Source organism: Rhinolophus sinicus, linkage group LG09 (genome assembly GCF_036562045.2).
Source record: "Rhinolophus sinicus isolate RSC01 linkage group LG09, ASM3656204v1, whole genome shotgun sequence".
Classification (NCBI taxonomy): Eukaryota; Metazoa; Chordata; class Mammalia; order Chiroptera; family Rhinolophidae; genus Rhinolophus; species Rhinolophus sinicus.
This window is the reverse complement of record NC_133758.1, coordinates 41,525,982-41,551,111: the sequence shown is the minus strand read 5'-3', so window position 1 is coordinate 41,551,111 and position 25,130 is coordinate 41,525,982. Positions and strand designations below refer to the sequence as shown.

General features: G+C 40.3%; 1 protein-coding gene and 1 pseudogene across 4 annotated transcripts in view; one reads left to right on the top strand and one right to left on the bottom strand.

The window, feature by feature from the left end:
- GATA6 (GATA binding protein 6) overlaps positions 1-9,447 on the top strand; it is a 30,400-nt gene extending 20,953 nt beyond the window's left edge. For 3 of the 4 annotated variants that reach the window (XM_019741248.2, XM_074340244.1, XM_019741249.2), the window contains 2 exons: positions 8,057-8,188; positions 8,344-9,447. In XM_019741248.2, coding sequence (XP_019596807.2) covers positions 8,057-8,188; positions 8,344-8,397 — 186 coding nt within the window. In that variant the 3' untranslated portion in view covers positions 8,398-9,447. Of the gene's footprint in view, positions 1-8,056 lie in introns of all 4 variants that reach the window. The other variant, XM_019741251.2, reaches the window with a different exon arrangement.
- Positions 9,448-22,791: 13,344 nt separating this feature from the next.
- On the bottom strand, positions 22,792-24,241 carry LOC109452344 (histone-lysine N-methyltransferase SETMAR; annotated as a pseudogene).
- Between the last annotated feature and the right edge of the window lie 889 nt (positions 24,242-25,130).

Genomic DNA, 25,130 nt, shown 5'->3' with positions numbered 1-25,130 from the left:
ACAGATTCTTTGCAGTTTTACCCCCCTGTGTCTAAGAATATACAAAATTGTCACAAAACTTGAAATAATGTTACGGGAAAACATGGCTAAATTTAAGAAATCTGGCTTAGAATGCTCTGAAATGTTATTGCTAAATGAATCTTCGAAGAAAATGAATTCCTTTACTGGAACAAAAGTAATTTATTATGCATTTCATGGGTGTCTGCCAAAAGAGTTACTAGAATATGAAGAACTAATGGATATGAATTAAATACACTCTGTTAGCTCTGTTCATGTTTAGCCCTACCTGTTAATTTTCTCTGAAATTTTAATAGTTTAAAAAAGCATCTCCAAAGACAGGTGTTGGCATGTATGATAATTCATAATTCTGCTACTTATCACACCAGCCCAGCACTCAGACTTTGTGAGACTGAGCACAGAGATTATTTTATTGACCCCAGATTTTAAGAAAGATTTGAACAAATAAACACGTATTGATTTTGATGTCCCGTTGGAGTCTTATGAGTAAACAATTCCGAGTCAATATCTGATGATGTTTAAAATCTGATTTACGTGGTGTGTCGCCCCGTTTGGTAGTTGTTCGCATCCATGGTTCCTTTCACCAGAGCTGGGGCACACACTCCAGTATCATTTCTATCTTATTAAGCACAAATACTTTTAATTTAAAGCTCTCATTAAGTTTAGTTGCTTGATGGATGGGGTAGCCTGGATATGGTCTGAAGTTTATTCTGGGGGTTCACAGATTAGCAGCTGGAAGGAAACAGATTCAGGCAGCCAGGCGCTTAGCTGCTGTTCTGTGTGTGACTATAGTAAGCTGCCAAGGTTTTGTGAAGCCTGTTTCCCTCCTACTAAAGGGGAAAAGTAATTCCTACCATCTGGCCCTTAGGAGTATGGCGTAGCATAAGTGGGAGATGCCTGCAGACCTCTTTGAAGCTTAAGAAGAATAGCACTATTTAAATTTAATCTTGGGAGTTAATAGTGATGTGCTTTATTTCCATGGCATTTTTTTTTTTCATTCCAAGACATTAGAAATAAATCCTTACTTTCCTAATGGGGGAAATTTAGAGACGTAGAACTATTGTATTAACAAAGTAACCATTTTTTAAAACAATACTAATTTTATTTATCTGATAGCAATTTTTCATTCCTTATGATACGTAGTACTTTCTTGTAAATGCTGTTTCGTCCTTGGACCATGGTATGCTTTCTCTAATGGAGATGGTGAGATTCAGATGCTCGTCCAATCTCTTGAAAAGCCAGATCGTAATTTACCAGGTTTTAAATCTTGCCTCAGGATCCTTTACCACTTAATTTGAAGACTGGAATAGTTATTCATTTTGATTAATTTCAAAAGAAAAACTTTTTCTTTAGTATGCTGTGACTTCAAGTTGTAGAATAAACCTACACCCCCTACCCCACAGTTTATATTTGTACATCAGTATTTTACTGACAATCCCAGAATACTTATAAACTTTGGGCCATGCCTTTCTTTACCACAACATGCTTGCTGTTTGAGCGTATATAAATGTGTAAAACAATTTGCTCTTCTGACCAGAGTAGATTGTAGAATTGTTCTCTCCTTGAAAAGGCAGCATCCTGGGGTATGAATATAACCTAGTTTACTCAAACCCAGAAGGGGCAGGAGGGGTCAAGGGGGCAGCCAGCGAGCTCTCCAGTAAGGAATTTGTTTGTTAAATGACAAAAAAAATAACTATTCTGCTAAAAACTGAGTTAGGTCATCAGCTGAGGTGACCATGACTCTCCCTTCTTGTGAGAGAAGGTGCTCGTATCCTCTTGCTTTGTTTGAGCTGTTATGGGAGAATTAGAGGGTTTTGTTGTGATTGACGATTCTCACATGTCTGGGTAGAGACAGAACCTTTGTGTGTTTGTGTACCTTCCTTGTATGGCCTCCTAAATTATTACTGAATCACTTTTATGTCAGGTCCTATTACCTTCATCCAAACTGAAACGAGTGTTGTTTTGGGGGTGGAAATTTAGATTTATCTGAAAGTGTTTCTCTTTTGTTGGAACTTATGTATAGTTTTACTTTTGAGGAAGGCAGCTGTAAAGCACTGCGAGAATCTAACCTAAGAGGTTACAAAAGCAGAGAAGAGAGTTTGGCAGTGACAGACTGCTGGCTTCCCCTCACACAAGAAAAAGCCGTAACCACAAACTTTCTTAGATGTGTAGGAAGGACAGATCAGAGGCCATGAAAGCCGACAGTCTGAATTCGAGCTAAGACGGCAGTATGATCATCATCAAAGTCTTACGCTCTGGAAATGATCACACACTCATCCTCAACCTGCCTGGGGTGCAGTGTTTTGTTTCTTCAGATCGAGCCTGCATTAAGAGAGATTATAGCTCGGAGGACTGAGTACCTCCCAGTCGACTTCCTTTTTTGGTTTTCTTCCTCAAAAATGAAATGTATGTTTATAATTCACAAGCCAGACAACCTGTTCTTCTTCTGGACAGGCTGTGTCCTTTAAGGGTTTCCTTTGCTCAGATATGTTACCTTTCCAGAGTTGCCTAGGTGGGCATCCCAGCTGGTGGTTGTCTGGGTCTGCCTATTATGGGATATGTGGAGTAAACGAGAAGAAAGAGAACTGACTAAGTTGGTGAGCCAACTGTGATTGAGACACTTGCTGGGCATTAACTACATTGAGTTTATCAAATCAGAAATCCTTGAATTTTCAGATATATATCTGAAAATGAACAAAGGCATATTCTCACAGGAAAAAAAATCCAGTGATCTAAAGATGAACTGTGCCTACTTCACAGGCTAGTAGATATTTTCCATGTCCTGGTCTGCAGTAGCCAAGTTGTCCCTGAAGTCATTTATTCCTTTAGGAGGGAGTTTTCCAGTCCAGCTGCTGTGCTGCCCGTCGCTAGTCAATTGTCTCCCACCTACACTGGCCTGCGTTCAGTACTAAGCCCAGGCTGGGTCTGGTGCTGATAACACATTTTTTTCAACAGGAAGTGCTTCCATTTTCAGTTGTCTGTGGGAGGGTGGAGGGCAGATAAGCTGTGAATGGAAACACAGAACAGATTTCTGCTCCACCCTCATATTGCACTTTGATCAGAGAAAGGGAAGACCTCCGCCTGCCTGAGCTGCCCTCGGAAAGGAGGAAGGATGGTTCAGTTGCGGGCATTCCCAAGCTCTGTTCTCTACTGTTGTTTCAGAAACAATGATGGATTAGGTTGGTTTAGGTTAATGAAGTACCTGCTTTTGCTATGGTGAGATGTCTGTGATCTGAACTCAAGTCCTTTCAAGGGTTTAACTAGATGTGGGAAGACATATGAACCAATTGAAACTTATACTTGTGTTTTTGTATGTGTGTGTGTGTACTAGGTCCAGGGTCGTCATAAGTTTTCTCTGATTTTCTCCCCAAATTGTACTGATTCTCAATAGGTAGCTCTTGAATATCACCAATGAGGAAAGGCACTTAAATGAATAATGATATGACATGCCAGGTTTCTTACGGAGTTGTGCCAATTTAGACTTCTACAGTTAGAATACCAGTTTCAAGAGCTCTAGTTACACTGGTGAACCCATGTAGTGTGTTTGCTATTTAACTGATGTGGAACCATGTTTCACGTGGGCATGGCTGGCCAGGTTCCAGCCTATGCCTGGTGGCTGGAGGTGAGTTTAAAGCTGTAGGAGGCCCCTTCTGATCCTCTTTTCTCTCTGGTGCCTCCCTGTTTTTCATGCTACTTCATCCAGGCTGGCTCATCTGTACAGTGCTTGTGCCCATGTTTCTGTTGCTGGTGTGTTCTACTCTTCCCCTAAAGTTAGACTATACCATTTAATGCAAATGTTCAGAGAAAGGCATAGGTGGCTAATAGGTTGGGCCCCCTCAGATTGTCCCCCATGCCCTCTTGGGCACCCTTGAAATACTCCTGTGTTTGTGTGTGCATAGACAAGTTGTAATTATGACATACTTAGAATTTATATCCTGCTGTTTTTCACTTAATGTTGCATTACAGGATATTTTCCATTTTGCTGCATGAGCTTATTATTTTTAATAATTGCATAATAGTTTATTAAGCGGATGTGCCTTGCCTTTCCAAACCATCCCCATATTATTAGACATTAGATTATTTCCATGGTTTCCACTATTATAAGTAAACCTGCAATGGAGGTCTTCCCATGTGGGGCCTTTCCCTTCCTTTGAATTCTTTCCTTATAATACATTTCCAGAAGTGAAATCACAGAGCTAAGTAGAATATAAAATTCTTGATGGCTCTGCAAACTGTAACTGCCTCCTAAGGCATGTACCAGAATAAAGCCCCACCAGCCATGGATGAGAGTACTGGGGTTATCAGTTTCATGAGATCTCATCATTATGATCTCATTATGCACCGTTACATAAAAATCTTAATTTATTGTTTATTGGTACAATTGACATACATAAAAGTTTTACATTGTAGTATTTCATGTTTAAATAGTGTATCCCCATTTACAAGTAAGGTTCTCAAGTTTTAGGCATAAGTACTTGCTCCATTTTTTTTTTATAAGAGACTCAGATGTTGCTTTTGATTTCAAATGAGCTGGTTTTTTTTTTTTTTTTTTTTTTTTTTTTTGAGCTCATCACTCATGTAATTTGGGGTTTGCCTGCCGTTTGACAGTAGGACTCTCGGCCTACCATACAGTTTAATATTATTGTCTGGACAAAGACAATAGGTATTTCAACTGGTAGCTTTTGGGATTATTGCTCAGGTGTAAGAATAATATTCAAATTATTCAGATTTCTTTAAGTGGCTTATTTGAAAAAGGGGCAGTGAGCCTTTTAAAGGGCTGCGGAAACACCATTTTTTTTTTTTTTGCAAAGAGCTGTCAGTAACAATTAGAATAAGGTCATCATTGAGGTGGTTTTCACTTAGTTATGGATGAGTTCCCATTGCTGTTCCCACCCAGTGATGGCAGTAACTCACCTGGTGAAGGATGGAATTGGGAGATTTGATTAGGTCTACACTCCTTAACAACAATAATAAAATACTAGTAGTACGGTAGTGTATTCGTATGTAGTCTTTACTATTGTCAGACATTGTTGTAAAGGCTTTACCTATATTAACTAGTTTAATTCTTGCAACACCCTTATGATATCGGTGCCTCTTTTTATTTCCATTTTCTAGTGAGGAAACGGAGACACAGAAAGTTCTGGGTCAGGCTTTCTCATTTACCTCTGCCACATTGTCTCTTTTGACTCCTTTGCTTAACCTTTCTGTTTTAGCTGGCTTTTCTTGTGAACAGGCCTCCCCATGTCCTGCATGCCTCCCATTCTAAACACCCTTTCCTCACCTGATAACAATAGCTTACCTTTATGGAAATGTTTAATGTGGCAAGGCCTCAGGCTGATGCTTCTACAAACATCTCATTTAATTGTCACAGCCATTCTTGAGGTAGGTAAGACAAGGGCCAGTTACTGAGGTGAGCATACTCAGTAAGTGACAGAACCAGGATGGTACTTATAGCCCGCGATTATCCCCACCATGCAAGCTGCCCATGGCTGTTTCCCAGGAATCCTTTCCCCTCTCTGATTCCTTTTTTTGACCTCTTGCCCCATCTCTCTGTCTCAGCCACGAGTTTATCATTCATGACAGGCAGTTGAGCAGTCTTACTTTTGAGTGTATATGTGTCCTGGCTTCTCATGTAGCCTGGGAGCTTGTCCAGGGAGTGACTATCTCTTTGGGGCTCAGACTCCCAGAGCCCGGCTCTCATGGATACCTTGCTAATGTGCCTCGTTGCTGGCTTGTGGTGACGACAGAGCACTCTGCTATCTCTGCACTTCTGGTCATTTGAGGTGGGCTGCTTCCTGGGCCAATCCAGGCACCCTCTTCGTTTCAGAGAATAGCACTTGCTGTGCTGAAAGTCAGATTTAGTTAGATAAATGCAGATGTGCTCTTTTTGGGGGAATAAATAGCTCAATACAAAGTAGGGTGTGGCATACATCATTTGTAAAGGAACTCACTCTTTCTACGAGTTGTATGATAGCTAATGAAGAGTCCTTTTGTAATTTAATATCACCCTTTTGTGTGTTTCCTTGGGGTTTAAATCTGGATCCACGTTGGCTTTGCTCATAGTGGAGGTTCTGGATGGAAGGGGTAAAGTTAATACCATATTTATACGTGTAACAAAATCCATCAATTCAATGTGTTTGACAGAATTATTTCAGCTATTTCAAAATTTTCACAAGATTCTATTTAAAATTGTAGACATCTCAATGACTTTGAAATTTGCTTTTTTATGGACCCAAATCCCTTGGTTTAAGTCTTTAAGTTTGTGTTATTTAAAAAGAAGTTTGGGGGCCGGCTGGTTAGCTCAGTTGGTTAGAGCACGGTGCTCTTAACTGCAAGGGTGCCAGTTTGATTCCCCACATGGGCCACTGTGAGCTGCGCCCTCCACAACTACTTGACTTGGAGCTGATGGGTCCTGGAAAAACACACTTAAATACAAGTTAAAAAAACTAATAAAATAAAAAATAAAAAAGTTTGGACGTGGAGGTATTGTTGTTGCTGGATTTTTACAAACCCTCCTTTTTGCTAAGAAAGGGAAGGGAAGGGTTCGCTACATGCAGAGGGGCTGGATTTGATCTGTCCAGCTGGGAGGCAGTTGGGAGGGGCAGGTACCGTGTTTCCCTGAAAATAAGACAATCAGCTCTAATGCTTCATTTGGAGCAAAAATTAATATAAGATCCGGTCTTATTTTACTATAATATAAGACCGGGTCTTTAATATAATAATATAATAATAATATAATATAATACCAGGTCTAATATAATATAATACTGGGTCTTATATTAATTTTTGCTCCAAAAGATGCATTAGAGCTGATTGTCTGGCTAAGTCTTATTTTCGGGGAAACACGGTAGGCAGTCACATGGTCAGACCTCTTGAAGTCCCACCTCCCAGCCCTATGAGGTTGTGAAGATGAAAGAGAAAACCAGATTTTATCCAGGGAAGAGTAAGACCACATTTACTTTGAGGCCCTTGAATGGAGCTGAGGGAATTTGGTGTACCTTTCATTCGATTCTGCCTGTGTCTGGTGCCATGTGTGTCTCTGAAGTGAATGTAGCATCAATTCAGCCCGACATATGTTTTAAGGATTTAATGGGATTGTGTATGTAAAAAAGGAATGCATTGAAAAGTACAAAATGTTCTACCTGTGTCAAAAAACAAATATCCAGTAATTTATGGGATGGGACCCTGAAAGCATGAAGGAAATAAAAGGCTGCTGAGCTTTTAGAAGGAAAGGGGCATGATTAAAAAGTATGTAATTATGACTAGATTTTGTTCTTAAAAAGTCAAATGCACCTGTTTTCTCAAACCATAGTCTAAACATGGTTTTAGTTGTTTTGATTTGATTCTACTAAATTATATAATGTTTTCTATTTGGTCTTTAACAAGAGAAAGGTGACCTTTTGCTTCAAGAAATAATTGCCATGATCATGACAGATATAGGATGTTTTTTATTTATAATGTGGTCTGCTTCAAACATAGCCTGTTCTTCTTGGAAAGAATTAAGGTAAATGAGGTAGCTATTTAAACCTGTGTATGCATGGGTTAATTTTCCATGAAGTCAGCGCTCAAAAATTTCATTTATCAGGCCTTGCTGAACTGTGTAGCTTTCCTTTTAAGACTTTGACATAACTGCTAAGCTGTGTGTGTGTGTGTGTGTGTGTGTGTGTGTGTGTGTACAGTGCGCTGCACTTTCTCTTTGGAAATGATTAGATTGTGTGGGCATCATTAGGGCCTGTATACCTATGTGGTGTGGCTTGTTTCACTGTCAGAGATCTTAGGGTTTGGCACTTTTACAAATAGCCTTCCTCCAATTGCTTGTCTGCTGTTGTCCAGCTGTGCATTTTGCCGGTTGGTTATTTCGGTGAGTCCTGAAGATAACGGGAATGTTTCTGAGAGCTTAAATCTCTAGAGTGAGGTCAATGGCACTGCCCACCTCATTTGTCCCCACGTGTTTACCTAGCAAGAGTAGACTACTGGACAAATTTATTGATAACTTTCTCCCCTTCTTTTTCTCCTCTCTGCCCACCTCTTCTGCCAGGCTGGTGCCCCGGTGATGTCTGGCGCGGGAGAAAGCACTAACCCCGAAAACAGTGAGCTCAAGTACTCAGGTCAAGATGGGCTGTACATAGGCGTCAGCCTGGCCTCGCCAGCCGAAGTCACATCGTCCTCGGTGAGACAGGATTCGTGGTGCGCGCTCGCCCTGGCCTGAGCCCGCTGTTGGGAGCGGGAGGGCCCTTGGGACCTGCGGTGATTCCGTCCAAACCGGGCGAGTATGCTGATGGAACATTCCTCTGACGTGTGATTTCCGTGCCTTTATTTTGAAAGAGATGCATTTCCCAAGAGGCTTGCTCTGCCTTACCACCCAGTCCCTGTCAATGAAGAGCCAGGGAGAAGATGGAGCACATCTGGGGAAGGGCCAGTGCAGCCCACAGCACGTCACCCCCTCCCTGGCCACGGCCATGGCCACTTCCAGCCAGCCTGCCTCTGGTTCTGCCAGGGGATTCAGTGTCCACTGTGCCACTTCCAGAAACTGGGACTAGGACTGGGGCCTTGCCTGCTAAGGGACATTGAGAGAGATTTTTAAAAAAGGTTTTATGTGTATTGCCCCAAATCATGTGCTTCTTCTGATCGGTTTTGGTTATTCCAGAATTTCTTCATACCTTTTCCACACACAAATTTCACATGCGTTCATGGAGAAGACCATTTGAGGCCATTTGGTACACACCTCTGGAGGCTGAGTTGGTTCATGAGGTCTCTTGTCAAAAATATTACTCAGTTTGCAAGACTGCATTATAACTGTAACGTACACTGTGACTGAAGTTTCTCAAAGTTCATGTTGTGTGACTGATCTGAAAAGTCGGTCGAAATTTGTAAACAGGGTAGCAAACAAGATATTTTTCTTCCATGTATACAATAATTTTTTTAAAAAGTGCAATTTGCGTTGCAGCAATCAGTGTTAAATCATTTGCATAAGATTTAACAACATTTTTTATAATGAATGTAAACATTTTAACTTAATGGTACTTAAATAATTTAAAAGAAAAATGTTAACTTAGACATTCTTATGCTTCTTTTACAACTACATCCCATTTCTCTATTTCCGATTGTTAAAAATATTTCAAGAACAAATCTTCTCTCAGGAAAATTGCCTTTATCCATTTGTTAAGAATTTTTATACAAGAACACCAGTATCCTCCCTTTGTTTTACTGTGGAATATGTGCTGGAAAAATTGCAACAAAACTTTACTACCTAACAGACAACATTTGTAAATACTCTAGGCATCTGTACACACTATGATGGAATCTCTATAGTGTGACTAACCCACAGGCAGGTTGGTTTACATTAACTTTTTAAAAAATGGGATGTCATATGGAAACCTATTTCACCAGAGTTTTAAAAATAAAAAGGGTATTGTTTTGTCTTCTGTACAGTGAATTCCTTCCCTTTTAGTTTCATTTTGATACTGTATGTGGCTATAGATATTCATATAAACAAGTGCATGTGACATTTGCAAATTGCCTTACGGCCTTCCTTTCAATGAATTGTACTTTTGGAGCTGTTTTATACCTTGGTTTATTTGAAGTTGGCACATGGAATTATTACTTTCAGTTTGCATTGGGGACAATTTTTATAAGTGAAAGGGATCCAGGATTATGACATTATCTAGATTATAAGCATTTTGTTTAGGATCAATCCTTAAAAACATTTTAAAAGTTCAGAGTTTCTTTCTCTCTGAATGAAATATGCTGTATGGCCCAGAAACTGTTTCCTTTCAGTTCTCCTGTTTTGCAAAGTGTCACTAAGTCTCAAAGCTCATCTGAGGTTGAAGTCCTTATACTCTCCAGAAGACGTAATCGGAACAGTCTCTGTTTTTCATTGTTTGGTGGATTTCAGGAAACCAGGAGGCTGTTCCACTACACAATATGGTGGCATTTTATTCTGGCTCCTGAAGTGTGGGGTGTTTTTGACTTCTTTTCATGTACTGATTATGGCCATTCTATGGGGTCCAGTCTGAATCTTTCAAGGGACGGGAAGTGTTCTTTTGTGGTGGGGTGATGTTGGAAGTCAGACTCAGGGCTGGGGTGTCTGTCCTTGTCTGGGGAAGTCACTGAAGCCCACATGCAGCCTGAAACCAAATGGGAGGCTAGAACAATGGGTTAAGAGTGCTGCATCTGCAGTCAGACCATTAGGCTCAAATTCCTGCTCTGCATGCACCAACTCTGTGACCTTGGGCAAGTTATCCAACTCATTTTTCTCACTTGTAAAATGAGGCCAGTAACATAACACAGGATTAAATCAGAGTCCATGTGAAGAGCCTAGCGCAGGGCCTGGCACTTAGTAAGCATTGAGTGTTGACTTTGAAGGAGCTCTTACCACATGGGTGTTTGGAATGCATTACTTCCTGTGGAGAATCAGAAGTTTATGGTCTGAGAGTGATGTCCCTTGGCTCACTTGTATTTCTTCAACAAGGCTGGGGAGAGGGAAACGAGGGATCCTGCCCCCCAGTCCTGGGGGTGGCCGAGATAGATGGGAAGGATGCTTGAGAGATACTAGTCTGAGTTCAGCTGATTGTTTTACAGAACAGGGCTGGTTTGACAGCAGAAGAAAATTATTATTCCCTCATTTTCCCCCCTCCCTTCTCTTATGGTTCTCATTACTTTGAGTGCTTTCTGGAGGGTTGGCAGTTGTTAGAGTTAATAAGCTTTGATTGGAAAATGAATTTTTCTTATTGGGGCTTCCAAATGATTGGAGTGTGTGTGTGTGTGTGTGTGTGTGTGTGTGTGTGTGTATGTATATGTATATATGTATATATATTTTTCTGGGGATGGTCACAATTGTTGCTACTTCTAATCCTAAAATGCCATTAGGTTGCTAAATAAAGCTCCTTTTTTCTTTAGAACACAAAAGGAAGAGAATTCTAGCTTTCATTAAATAAATTACAAGAGGCAGAAGGAGACGGAAGGGGCTTCTTGTAGCCTGTCCTAATACAATGAACTCCACTAATTTGGGCTTTTTCAATGGTAACTCTCTCACCTGTGATTGTATAAAGCAGAAGTTTGATAATTTGTTCCAAACACAATCTATACCCGTCCTTCAAAGTATGACATACAAAAAACGAGTCATAATAGGGAGTGCATTTACATAGATGGTGCACCTCTGCTTAAACAGTCCTTAGACCTATTACTGTGGGTTGCAGGATTTATGTCCTCTGTCACCCATGGCTGATTTTAGGCCATCTTACATAACCAAAAGCTCTGTCTGGGGTTTCTCTTCAGGGTCACTTCGTGTTGTTTCCTGGTGCCTATGGGAGGGTCAGGAAAGCAAAGGGAGCCATTCATTTCCCCCTGCAAATAAATTAACTTCTTGCTCATGGGAAATGTTTTCCCCAGTCCTTGGAAATTTGATGTAATTTTAGATCATAGATAAATTAGCTGCTGGGAGGGCAACACAGCGTCTTTGGTGGCTATGCCAGATTCCAGGCTGCTTTCAATTTGGGGCAGTGTGGTGGCTTTGGTGCGTTAAGTTCTGTGTCCCCGCATTGTCCATGGGGTCTTTGGATCCCTGTGACTCTAAAAAGGAAACACTAGGTGTGTATGTGAGTGTTGGGGGGGACGTTTGGAGCAGGGAACAGGGACCAAATATTCAGAATAAAGCGTCTCTAGCTAATTAAAATGTGTTTTGTTTCTGGGTTGAAAGAGCAAGTAGGTTTGGCAACACTAGTTACCTCCTGTTTGGAAGTTCTCATGGGCAGTCAGATATGAGTTGGATTATTTTAAATGAGAAAAGAAATATTAACTAATTTGCTAGGCCAAATCTCTGAAAATGGTCTGTGGGTAAAAATTCGGCTCTGGCCACTTGAGGTCTCAAGCTGGAATGTGTGGCTGAACCTGTAGCGGCAACGACAGCAGGCCCCTCTGCTATGGTCTGGAGGTGGGGGGACAAGGCTCAGAGGCAAGGTGCTCACCTGTGGAACCCACAGAGGACTGGAATGATACGCTGTCTTCAATGGTGTCAACTTTGAGATCTTAGCAGGCTGAAAGCCCGAGTAAGTTCATAGGAACTTTGGATCAATAAATGACGGTTGATAGTTCCAAATGGCTTCTAACGGAGAGGCAGGCTGCTGCAGGCGCGTGTTGAGCCTCCGAGACTCACATCAGAGTGAGCGGCCCCGCTCCCGCCAAGTCTTCTGTGGCATCTCCCCAATCGGCCCTGGAGAACAAGCAGGACAGTTGCTGCTCACTGTTCTTCCTGCTCAGTAGCTGTCACAGGAAAGTGATCGTCCCACAGTTGACGTCACTTTCAGTTGAAGAGATACTCATTTAGCTTCGTGGCTTTTCAAAAGAATGGACATTCTAAAAAGGGCTAAAATATAGTAAGTAAAGATGAAATAATGTTTAATTAATAGAAGGGCTTATAGTTCAGTCATCAGTGGTCCCCTGTGGTAAGAGAATCATCTAGACATTCCTGAGGTTTTGGGCAAGTCATTTCCTCTCTCTGGACCTCAGTCTCCTCAGCCACCATAAAATGGAGAAATCGGGCAGTATCGTCTGAAGGTTCCTTCCACAGTCCTATGTGCAGATTTAGGTAAGGAGGCAATGGTGGGTCTGTGGTTCGGCCTCCACTGGCCGCTCCATGACTAGGGAAGCTGGTGAGATTGGAATCTCCTTTTTGCTTTTTTCTGGTTCCCTCACCTCCTCAGGTTTTGATCTATGGAGGCCGAGTCCTCCTGTTGCCTGAGGCAACAGAAGGTGAGAGTCCTGGTCATGTTGATGAACACAGGGGCTTAATAAGAGGTGCTGTCATCCCCTAATGCCGAACCCCCAGATAGAAAACTTGCAGTGATACGGACCCAGACCGGAAAATGGAAACGTCTGGCAGCTGAGCAGTCCACAGAACGAGGAAAAAACAGCTTTGCTTTGCTTGGCCCATTGCTTCGATATCTTGTAGTTGGGTTTTTATGTCTTGGAAACAACCAACTTTTTCATTGTTGTTTGCCTTCTGTGTCTTCTCCTTAGCTATTACAGAGTTTTCCTCCCTGTCTCTCGACCCCTGTCCTGGCTTTTACCCTTATTTTGGTGAATTTTATTCCTTTAACACTCCAAGATGGGTCTGAAATAATAATAGCAAATATTATTACTTACTATGTGCCAGTTTCCATACAAAGTGTTACACATATATTGATATATATAATCCTTATACCAAAAGAATGAAGTAGTGCTGTCCCATTTTACAGATGTGTCTACAGAGAGGCACAGAAAAGTTAAGTAACTTGCCCAAGGTTACACAGTGGCCGTCTGGCTCCAGAGCACAGGCTCTTAACCACTCCACCTTATTGGCTTTTCATCTTGATTTAAAGGGGAAGAAATTGACGAACACAGAGGAGGGAGTCAGAACTCTCTGAGACTTGAGGCTATGTCCTTTCTCTCTCCCCTAGCATCTCAGAAATGTATTATACAATTGTGATTTGCAACACAGGCATTCCTAGATTGAGGAAACCTTACAAACGTATATGCTTCTTCTGGTTACAGTTTTCTTAAGAATACGTAAGTTAGTGCGTAGTTGTTAGCTGGAAAGTAGTTTGGAGGTGTTGTGCTGTCTTTGAGTAATTCATTTTTCCCCTTTCCATGTAACTTCAAGTAAGGCTTGTTATGCTCTTATCTAGCTCAAAAGATTAGGGTAAAGCATTTTGCAAAGTATGAAAAGCTGGGGGAATTATTAAAAGTGGCTAAAACTGAACACCAGAAGGTGAGAACAAGGAATACTTCGTTGTGTAAAATCTTTCTATGCTTGTTCGTGCCAAAGAATTGTTTTCAGGAACACTTGTGCAATATTTTGGCAGTGGTGTCTTAGGCTTTATCTTTTTAAATAAGTGTTTATTCCTGCTTACATCATTGTTGCTATTATTATTTTGATAAGTGTGCATTACTAATGATGCTGTCTGTCAGGGATTCTCAAACTTCTAGGTGCACTATATCACACACAGTGCTTGTTATTATAAAATTGCACAGCCCCTGATTCCTTCCCCAGAGAATCTGATTCTGCAGGTCCTCTGCTGGTCTGTGTATTTTGGCTTTCGCATTAATTAATATTTTTTGAATACTACACAATTCAAAAGTTGTAAATTGAAATATAGTGGAAAACAATTGTCCTTGTCACCCCTGCTCACCACTCACTCAGTTCTTCTCCCAGATTTAACTTCTTATTTCTTGTATTGATTATATGCATTGACTATAGATGCATACACAAGCATATACAAGTATATATATTCAAATTTGTAAGCAGATGTTGTAGCATACTATACACATTGCTTTGCATTTTGCTTTTTTTACTTAGTATATTTGGGTAGTTCATTATTTAATTGGTGCCCTGTTGAAGAATATTTGTTTCCAATCTTTTGCTATTTAAGCAATTATTATACCATATCTGTGTCATTTTACTCATACACAAATAGACCTATGGGATGAGTTTCTAGTAGTGGCATTACTGAGTCAAGGAGTATCTACTTTTAATTTTAGTTTATATTGCCAAATTGCTGTCACAGAGGTTCCAATGTGCACACCCCCAACTAATGTACAAGAGTGCCTGTTTTCCCTTAGTCAAATGTCTGTTATCAAATACTCTGATCTTTGTCATTTTTGCATCTCTGAGTTTTGTTTTGCATTTATCTTATTGTGAATGAGGTTGAACATCTTTTCTGAAAGTTAAGAGCTATATGTAGTTCCATACATGTGAACTCTGCTCAATTCTGTTCATATTCTTTACCTATTTTTTTCAACTGGCTTACTAGTTTCATTGATTTGAGAAGTTCTTTGCATATGAAGGAAATTAGCCTTTTGTCTAAAATATACTTTAAAGATATTTATTCCTGGTTTTTCATTTAATTTTGTTTATACTTTTTAAAAAATCGTGACCATCTTTTCTTTTTTAAAAGTCCCGTGTTTTCTTCTAGTACATTTATGATTTTGCTTTTAAGGTTTACATTTTGTTTCCATCTGGAATTTATGTTTTTGGTTGTTGTAACATGTAGCATATATATTCAACCTTATTTTTTTCCAAATGGCAACCTAATTGTCCCAGCATCATTTCCTCAATAATCCATTTACCTCCCACTGATTCAAATGGGAATTAAAAAAATATATAGATTCTCATGTGTATATGTATTCTTGTATAAATTCATATGTGGATGTATATTTAATATACATTTTTATATATATTTGGGTCTATTTCTGGATTTTTCTATTCTGTACCAATGATCTGTTTATTTATGCTTTGATACCATATTGCTTTGGCTATTATACTTTGCAGTCTATATTTAGAGGGTTAGCTGCTTCTCATTCATCTTTAAAAACATAAGAATTTGATCATTGTTTTCATTTATTTATTTGTCCATCCAGACTTTAGAATCAGTTCATTCAGTCTTTTAAAAATCCTGTTGGCATTTTTATTGGAATACTATTAACATTTTAAATTAACTTAGGAAGAATTAGTATCTTTACTTGTTAAGTTTTCCTGTTCAAGATGAAGTATGTCTTTTCATTTGCTTAAATATTTTTTTATCCCTCATTAGCATTTTAAACTTTCCTTCATGTAGATCTTGTGCACATTTCCAGTTGAGTTTATTCCTAGGTATTTCACACTTTTTGATGTTTGTGTATCTCTTTTAATTGGTCATTATGTATGCTGAGTATATTAAGTTTGTTTCCCAGAATCATTGTGCCTTTTCATATTTCTTTTTTCAGTCAATTCTCTTGCATGTTCTGGGAGAATATGCAGTTTGTATTTGCCCTGCTGTTGGCTTGGGTGTTGGTGGAAAAGTGTCTCCTAACGCACTTATTCACTTAAATCATGAATTCATATAACTTTAGAGAATGGAAAGGACTTTGCTGAAGTGTAGCTGAGGAAACTGAGTCTCAAGAGCTTAAGTTCTGCTGGTCAGTGTGGAACCTAGGTTTCCAGACTCGTGGCTCAATGGCCTTGGCTCTGGGCTAGGCTGAGAGGTCACTGTATGAAACTCGAGAACCAAAGATTGTGAGCAAAAGGTTGGCCTTTGGAAGAGGCTGGTAACTTCTTACTACTCTGGATATTGCTTCACTAATTAACGTAGGAATTAACAAGCTCCTGAGACTTGCGCCAATACAGTTTTCCTAAGATTGCGTATGTCCCCAAACACCAGATCTGAGTTACCGCCAGGGAGTAGCACAAATGACCATTAGTCTCCAGTGAATCATCAGGCTACATTTGCTGGAATAAATGAAAGCATTATGAGAGCAGGAAATCAGGACAAACACCTACACTTGCTAACCCAAACAGCTTTCCTTTCTGAGCCGCTGGAGATCAGTTATCACCAAATGGACAGACAGACCCTGCAAAGTTTTTGCAGGCTTCACAGCTTGTAAATAAGAGACTGCACCCTTCATGCTCCCCTCTTGTTGAATCTGGCAGAGAGGACATCTCCGGCTCCAATCAACTGGGCAATGACCAGTAGCTGGACTGGCCGGGACAGCAATGACTCCAGTTGAATGAACTTTATAAAGCCACTATACTTAATGCAGAGCATCTTTTATTTTAATAACAAAGACATCTTGCTCATGGAAAATCACTGGGAGCACCGATTGGGTATTACCTATCAGTTATAAAGCAATGCCAAATACCGATTGGTCTGTGTGGAACACACTGGCATAGATTATACAGTATTTAATGTTTCTGTAACTCTTATCATCCCATGTACTCTTTCTTACACTCTTATTATTCTTTGTGCTTTCACCAGGACTTCCTTTGTTTATTCTATTTTTCCATTTAACTATTTTGTGGATGACTTGAGTCTACAACTATTTCTGACTCTTTGATACCATTAGATTTAGTGGTGGGATTTCCAGCTGGGTCCTTCCAGGAGCAATTCCTGAAGGTGCCTCCTCTCCTTTACAAATGGGTGAGACATTCTTTCATTTTGGAACTGATCCCAGTAAGCCTTTGGTTGGTGGTTGTATCTTGGATCGAGGCAGTGGAGGGAGCCGCTCCCAATTTAACCTTCTTTCCGTGATCTTTTTGAATCATTTGACAGTTTTTTTCCATTTTTCCTGAGACCTCCCCTTTTGACTTTTATGACGTTATAGATAAATCAGGGGTGTGAGGAAGTGGAAAGATGGTGGACTTTGGAGTCATGCAAATGTGGGTTTGAATCCTACCCCACACACCAGTTCTGTGGCTTGACCAAGTAACTGAACCTCTCCAAGTTGCAGTGTTCAGTGTTCAAAATGGAGAGCAATATTACCACCTCACAGCCCTGTCATCAGCCTGGAAGCCTTACTCAGCTTCAGCTTTGTGATGGGTAGAGCAGCATTTGTAACCCTGGGCAAGGTGCTAGCACGGTGCCTTCATGATGTAGACATTCATTGATTTAGCTGCTTTCTACTTTTCATGTGTAGCCTAGAACTTCATTATTCATTCCCCAGCTATTAGAGATCTCCCGAGAAACAAAACCATGTATGTGTATATGAATATGTATATGTATATGTGTGTGTACTTCTTTACATATCTATATCTATATATCATCTATCTATATCGTATCTATCTATCTATCTATCTATCTAATCTAATCTATCTACAGAGGGATATTTATTTTAAGGAATTGGCTCACATGATGATTGTGGGGGCTGCAAGTCTGAAATCCATAGGGCCAGCCAGCAAGCTGGTGCCACAGGTTAAGATTTGACGTTGGAGTCTGAAGTCTGAATTCTGCAGGGTAGTAGTCTAGAAACTCAGGCAGGATTTCCATGTTGCATTTGCGAGGAGGAGTTTTTCTTTGGGAAACCTCAGTTTTTGCTCTTAAGGCCTTCCACTGGTTGGATGAAGCCCATTCAGGTTATGGAGGGAAATCTGCTTTAGTCTACTGCTTAAATGTTAGTCACATCTGAAAAAATACCTTTGAAGCAACACCTAGGCTGGTATCTGACCAAACAATTGAGTGTCATAGCCTAGCCAATTTGACACATAACATGAACCATCACATTGCACAAGTTTGGCTGTGGATCTTTAGGAACTGGCCTTCAGTCTAAGGTTAAAGGACATTGAGATGATACAGCTTAGAGGGAGCCTTAGCCACCTGTTGGAATGCACCCAGGATCAGTCATCTGTGTTGGCTATTTCTTGGTGACTCTCTGAAGGTTCTTATGGGGATGGTGGTGGTGGGGGGTGGAGGGAGTTTTGTAGAAGGTGCTACCCTGAAGTGCGGGAGCTGCCTGCTCCCATCTGCTCGGCTCTGGGCTTGGTTCACCATGGTCTAGATGTGTGACCCCGGACAAGTCACTGGACTCTTCTTGGCCTCAGCTTACTTGTGTAGAAAGGGTGACATTCAGACTTGATGCCATTTGAGTTCCCTTCTCACTTTTTAATGTTGAGTTTCTCTGCTCCTCTTGTTTTGGTGCATGATTCGCAGAGACTTGTTAGGAATTTACAGCTTGTGATTGCTTCACTTTTTTGGAAATGGCTCCATGTTTTCAGAGCATTCAGAATTTAATGACCAGAAAAGTTTATTGACCAGAAAAGTGATGACTTTTTAATCACTATGATGTGATGATGTCATTCATCTAGTGAGTGCTCAATAGGTATTTTTTGGATTACAAAATATTTTTTAAAAGTATATCTCATTATAAAGACATGTTCATAGCAGAAGCTCCAGGGTAATGATAGATAGATGCCCCCTCTGCATTCGCTTTCTCGAAGTTTAGGAACTGTAGAGTATATTGAAAAGAACCAAAGCATTGGAATAAGAGAGATCTTGACTTAAATCTTGGCCTTCTCACTTACCAGCTGTGCTAACTTCATCATAATATTTAACTTGCCTGAGCCTCAGCTTACTCATCTGTAAAATGGGGGTAATGGGCTATCTCACAAGGTTGTGGAATTAAATGAAAAGCTGTATGTGAACTACTAAGCATAACGCTTGACATAGAGTGAACCTGAAATAAAAATTAGTTCCTTTTTCTCCCCTCAGATTGTTTAGGAAGTCTTGGAGCCCCGCAGAGCCACTACTAAGTTTGAGGCAAGAGGCTCACTTTCAGAGATATCAAAGACTCTAGCTGTCCTTTTTAAAAAACAAAACAAAACAACACATGAGGGTGTGGTCATCTGAGCTTGTCACATATGAAACGGGAGGGTTAGGCCATGTTTCTTTAAAACGGATTCTCCGTATTCTAGGAATGGGCAGTTCTTCCATTCTAGGCAGAAGTGATGAATCATTACAGGAAATATTATTTTTTTCCCTCAAGTACCTTATCAATGAACGTAATTAAAAATAGAACCTTTAGTTGAGAACAATTTTGGGAGGAGCCAGAGTGGAAATGGACATCCCAGGGCTGGAGCCAACGTCTTTGAATTAGTTAATCCTGGATATTAATCCCTGTCACTATCTCTCCAAGGCCTCAAAAGGCTTGTATATTGAAAAAAAAATTAAAATGCAGCTTTATGTCAGAAGACTTAGAAAACCTTCAGTGATAGAAATGATAGGAAATAATGTTCTAAATAACCAACTACAAATAGACCTCTACGGGTTGCTGGAGAAAAGCTCTTTTCCGGCTGCAGAAGACAGCTGAGGCCCTGGCGCTGCCCCCCGCAGGGGTGAGCCTGATGCTCTGGCCACTCTTTGCAGCATCATTTGTGTGGGACAAGGACGTTCTCACTCTCTCTCTCCACGTGGTTTCATTCAAGCCCTAAATTGCTGTTAATTACCATTAACCCATTTCTTTCAACTGTTCTGCTCTTCAAAGAAGAAAGGTTCTAAATTATTCTTTTCTTTAATTTTGGCTGGGGGTGGGGGTCACTTTACTACATTCTAAATGTGACTTTAATTGACATTCCCGAAATAGCTGCAGTTGAAACTTGGTGTCACACGTGCCCTTTGACTCATGTCTTCTTGGGTTGGTTACTACAAACCAGCCAGGTCAATACAGCTACTTGTCTCAACTCCACTTTCGCATGGAGTAAACAAAGCTGTTTCTCACAGGGCTGATTTGAACTAAGGCCAATGGTTTGGGGCTCCTTGTTCTTCTTTTCCAAAGTGGAAAGGCAGGCCTGTGGTCCAGCCTCACTCCTGAACACACAAGGCTGAGACTTAGTCCTGTTCACACATTCTCTTCTTGAAGGGTTTGCACTCACATTCCAGCAGGGTCAGGAAACAGGAAGCCCAACAAAGGAAAGAAGTACAGAGGGAGAGACCTGAAAACACAGAGGCAAGAAAAGATACACTCGCAAATCTGACCTGGTCATTGGCTGATTCTGTTAACTTCAGGTAGAGTAGGCAATGGGAATAGAGAATTTTAAATGAAATATTTTATTTTAATGAAATCTATAAACAAGAGAGCATATATATCACATATATAGCTTAATGAATGATAATAGTGCAAATATCCAGTTAACCACCACCCAACTGAAGAAATAGGGCATTACCAAAAAAAGAAAAAAGAAAAAAAAAACAACACACAAAATAACAAACAGAAATCAGGTATTACCAGTATCTTTGAACGCCTTGTGGGGCCTAGGGGCAGTTTCAGTTATCTGTGGCTACTTAACCCACAGCCAAATGTCTGAATCCACCGTAAATTTACATTTAAATATGTCAAATTATCACCTCTTTTAGCATTCTCCAGATAAGAATTGGTTTCAATTATTTAAAGGATTCCTACTTCCCCAAAGATTTCTCATCTGTGTCTCTCTCATCCCAGCAGCCACCGTGAGGATTTTCCCCAACTTTTGTCTTCAAAAAACACGTTGATAATCCACATAGGGAGACCTATTTCTGTTGAATAACATCTATTTAGATACTAATTCTTCCTAAATTCTGAAGCTATTAGAGCCAAGAATCCTTATAGACTTTAAGGAAGCAGCAAATGCCTCCCTGTGCAGCACAGATAAGGTACTCTATATTTTCAGGCCTTTCAGGGAGCGAGGATGGAAGGGTAGGTTGTAAGTATGATTTTCTCTCTTTAATACACAGGCACTGAGGCTTGCAACCAAGATCTCTTCTTCCTTGCCGGGCCTTTTCCAGAGGCATATTATAGACATTTCATACGTTCTATATGGACGACCTTAGGAACTACGAGCTGAATGGATGGGTGGTGCACGTTGGTTTGACCACCTTAAGACAGACACTGCTGAGAAGCCATTCTGAGTACTACAGAGTATATACCTGCCACTGAAGGTCAAGAAGCATCTTACCATTGCTCATCAATCCAAAGCAGGCATGATGATTCTGTCTCCCACATGCATCATGGTATCTGTGTACCTGCCAATCCATCATTTTCTGAGTGTCCCTAGACCCTATGTCTAGGATTTTTAGGTGCTCTCTACCCCATTCCTACACTATTGCCCACTGGGCTGAACCTGGACCAACTGTCAGCTCGCCCGCCTTTTGCTGCCCCCTCCACAGGGCTTTGAGAATCATCTGGAGGTGAGGCCCAGACAAACCTAAATCTGTATTCCTTGGCCTTGTTTCACAATGGCCCTTTCTCTTCCCAGTCCATTTCCCAGAATTCCCATGACCTCATACCACCAGGTGAAGCTTTTTGGTCCTGGACCTTGATAAACTTCTGGGTTTGGGGCTTTTCCGGGATCTTTTTGGATTTGGCAGTATCATTGATGGGCAGGGCCCAGGCAAAAGGAAAGAAAAACTCTTTCTTATTCCTCTCATGAAAATTCATGCCACTTTACAGACGTCTAATCTTAAGAGCCTTACTGCCTGATTGTGAGACCTTGTCCTGAATCTCCTACAGCTTATAGGGGACTCCAGAGCCACTAATGATGACCAGAAGATGAAGTCACTAGTGAGTCAGGGGGAAGCTAAATTGTCAGCTAAGTTCAGGTGACCTTGACCTGGGGCCTACAAACGTCTGGATTTATTTGTGAAATTTCATATGTATGTAGGTATGTGCATTTTTTCTAGGGAAAGGTGGAGTGCTTTCATCAGATTCTCAAAGGTATTTGTGACTCAATGTAGATTAAAAATCAGTGTTCACTTCTGATTGCTGGTTTGCAGTACAATGAGAAAAATAAGGAGATATAATTGAGTTTTTCATAAACTTAAAGTTATAAGTGCTCTTTATTCTGAGACTATGTTCATTTGATTTTTTGGTATAAAATATTTATTTCATTTATGGGATGATGGTGATGGTGAATAGTAACTACAGAAAACAGTTCTTTCTTGACAAATAAAAAGTTGATAACACCTCCAATTACATTTTTTTTTTCTGGCCTATGAAACCCCCCTTGTTGGGAACCACGAATCTAGAGGATTTCTTTATATTTGCACATGATTTTGAAGTGTGCTGTTGTGTATCACTCTGCCTCTCCCCCACTGTCCCCTGTACGTGAGAGTTGTGTTTTATTATACACAAAGCTGATTTAAGGAAAGTGATGTGTTAAAAAATAAACTGAGGCATATTAAGATTCTTGAGAGTTAATTTGAACAAAAATTGATTTGAATCAGGAAGCACCAAACCTGAAGTGCTGTGCTCCATTGACAGGAGGCAGGGGCAAGACTTTTATAGAGAAGACGCAGAAGCAAAGCAAGGAAAAGGATTTAATTGGCTATAGCTTAAGTTGTTGCCTTATTTGGGAACACCTCATTGGCTGATTGTTATTGGTGTCCTTAGCTTTTAATTTCTTAACGTTGAGGCATTTACAGACTTTTGGTTTATGTAGGCCACTATGTCATTAGAATGGTCTCAGTCTAGTGGCCTCCTTGTGTAATCAATTAAACCCAACTTCTGGTTCCCAGAAAAGGAAGAGGGTGGGCAAAGCACCTAATCTTTCTGGGACTTAGTTTTCCTATAAAAATGAGGGAGTTCAACTGAGACCTTTTAAAGTTCTGTCTGAATCTAGCATTATATAATTCAAATGAATATATCTGAGGCCAAGTGGGAAAGGCTGAAATATAGATCAGAGTCTTGAAAGAGAAGATCAAGGGCAGAGAGAGAATGCTGTTTCTTGATTTTTTTTTGTAAAAACTAGAGTGGAAGAAAAAAATTTTGGTTGTATTTAAAATTTGCAAAAGAGTATGGCTTTTGTCTACAGAGATGGGTAAAGGACAAACTGATCAAAATCAGACACAGGTTTCCCTTGCTATCTAATAATATTAGGTTGGTGCAAAAGTAATTGTGGTGTCAGACTGTGAATTTTAAATCATAACTAGGCTCAGTCACATCTTTATTAATCAACACAGGAACCATTACAATCAACACTTTGTTGCCAATGAGAAATAAGTTTGTTTATTCCTGTAGCATTAAAATCCGTGTTCGGGATTCGACGAACTCTTGGAAAGCATTTTTTGCATCCTTCTGGTTGTGGAACCGTTTTCCCTGCAAAAAGTTTTTGAGATGCTTGAAGAAGTGGTAGTGGGTTGGCAAGAGGTCAGGTGAATATGGCAGATGAGGCAAAACTTCGTAGCCCAGTCGTTCAACTTTTGAAGCGTTGGTTGTGCGACGTGCTGTCAGGCGTTGTCATGAATAATTGGGCTCTTTCCGTTGACCAATGCCGGCTGCAGGCATTGCAGTTTTCAGTGCATCTCATTGATTTGCTGAGCACACTTCTCAGATGTAATGATTTCGCCGTGATTCAGAAAGCTGCAGTGGATCAGACCAGCAGCTGACCACCAAACAGTGACCATGATCTTTTTGTTGGTGCAAGTTTGGCTTTGGGAAGTGCTTTGGAGCTTCTTCTCAGTCCAACCACTGAACTGGTTGGCATATAAAATCCACTTTTCGTTGCACGTCACAATCTGTTTGAGAAATAGTTTTTTGTTGTTGCTACGTAGAATAAGAGAAGACTACGCTTCAAAACGACGATTTTTTGATTTGCGGTCAGCTCATGAGGCACACACTCATCGAGCTTTTTCACCTTTTCAATTTGCTTCAAATGCCGAACGACTGTAGAATGGTCGATGTCGAGTTCTTTGGCAACTTCTCGTGTAGCTGTAAGAGGATGAGCTTCGGCGATTGCTCTCAATTGGTCGTTGTCAACTTCGGAAGGCCGGCCACTGTGCTCCTCATCTTCAAGACTCTCGTCTCCTTTGCAAAACCTCTTGAACCACCACTGCACTATGCGTTCATTAGTAGTTCCTGGGCCAAATGTGGTGTTGATGTTGCGAGTTGTCTCTGCTGATTTACGACCCATTTTGAACTCGAATAAGAAAATCGCTCAAATTTGCTTCTTGTCTAACATCATTTCCATAGTCTAAAATAAATATAAAATAAACAGCAAGCAATAATAACTCATTAGCAAAAAAACATAAAGTGAGAAATGTGCGTTAAAAATGATATGTAACATAACCACATGTATTTAGGAATGTATTCCAATATCAAATGGCAAATTTCAACAATGCAAAAACTGCAATTATGTTTGCACCAACTTAATAAAAGTAGAATGTTCCTATGAAATCTTTCATCAACTGAAATGGTATAAAGCAAAGAGTATCCCTTTTTCCAAAAGTTCATGATATGCCACTTTGCTTTTACGAAAAGCCTCCATTGGTACACCTATTTTCACAACTGAAAGAAATTTGAAGAGGATTTTTCACTTTTATGAAAAGAAAAAAAAAGCGTTACCTGTGTAACAATAAGGATGATAGCAATGTAAGGAATAATAACAGTTGCTGCTCATCTCTTCGAGTGGCAACTCTGAAATGAACTTTGCGTTCACGATCTCACTGAATCCTGCAAGGTAGGTTGGCTCATCCCATTTTACAGATCCAATCATTGGCTGGGCAGCCAGTAAGTGGCAAAGCTATGATTGGAACCCAAATCCACTTAACTTGAAAGCTCCCACCCCTGCTCCCACACCTTGAAGCCAGAGCTTTTTTTCTCAAATGTGTTCTGAAGTCCAACAGCATTGGTGTCCCCTAGGGGTTTGTTGGAACAGATCAGACCTGACACCAGACCTATTCCAGCAAAATATAGAGTTAACCAGACTCACAGGGATGCGTATTCACGTGAAAATTTGAGAAACACTGGTATAAATGCCTTAAGAAAAAGAAAACTTGTCCCACATGTTAATACACATCAAGTGTTCCCTGGCTTGATGATTGAAGAAGAAAAGGCTGGCACTAAAGATGAATGAGAGG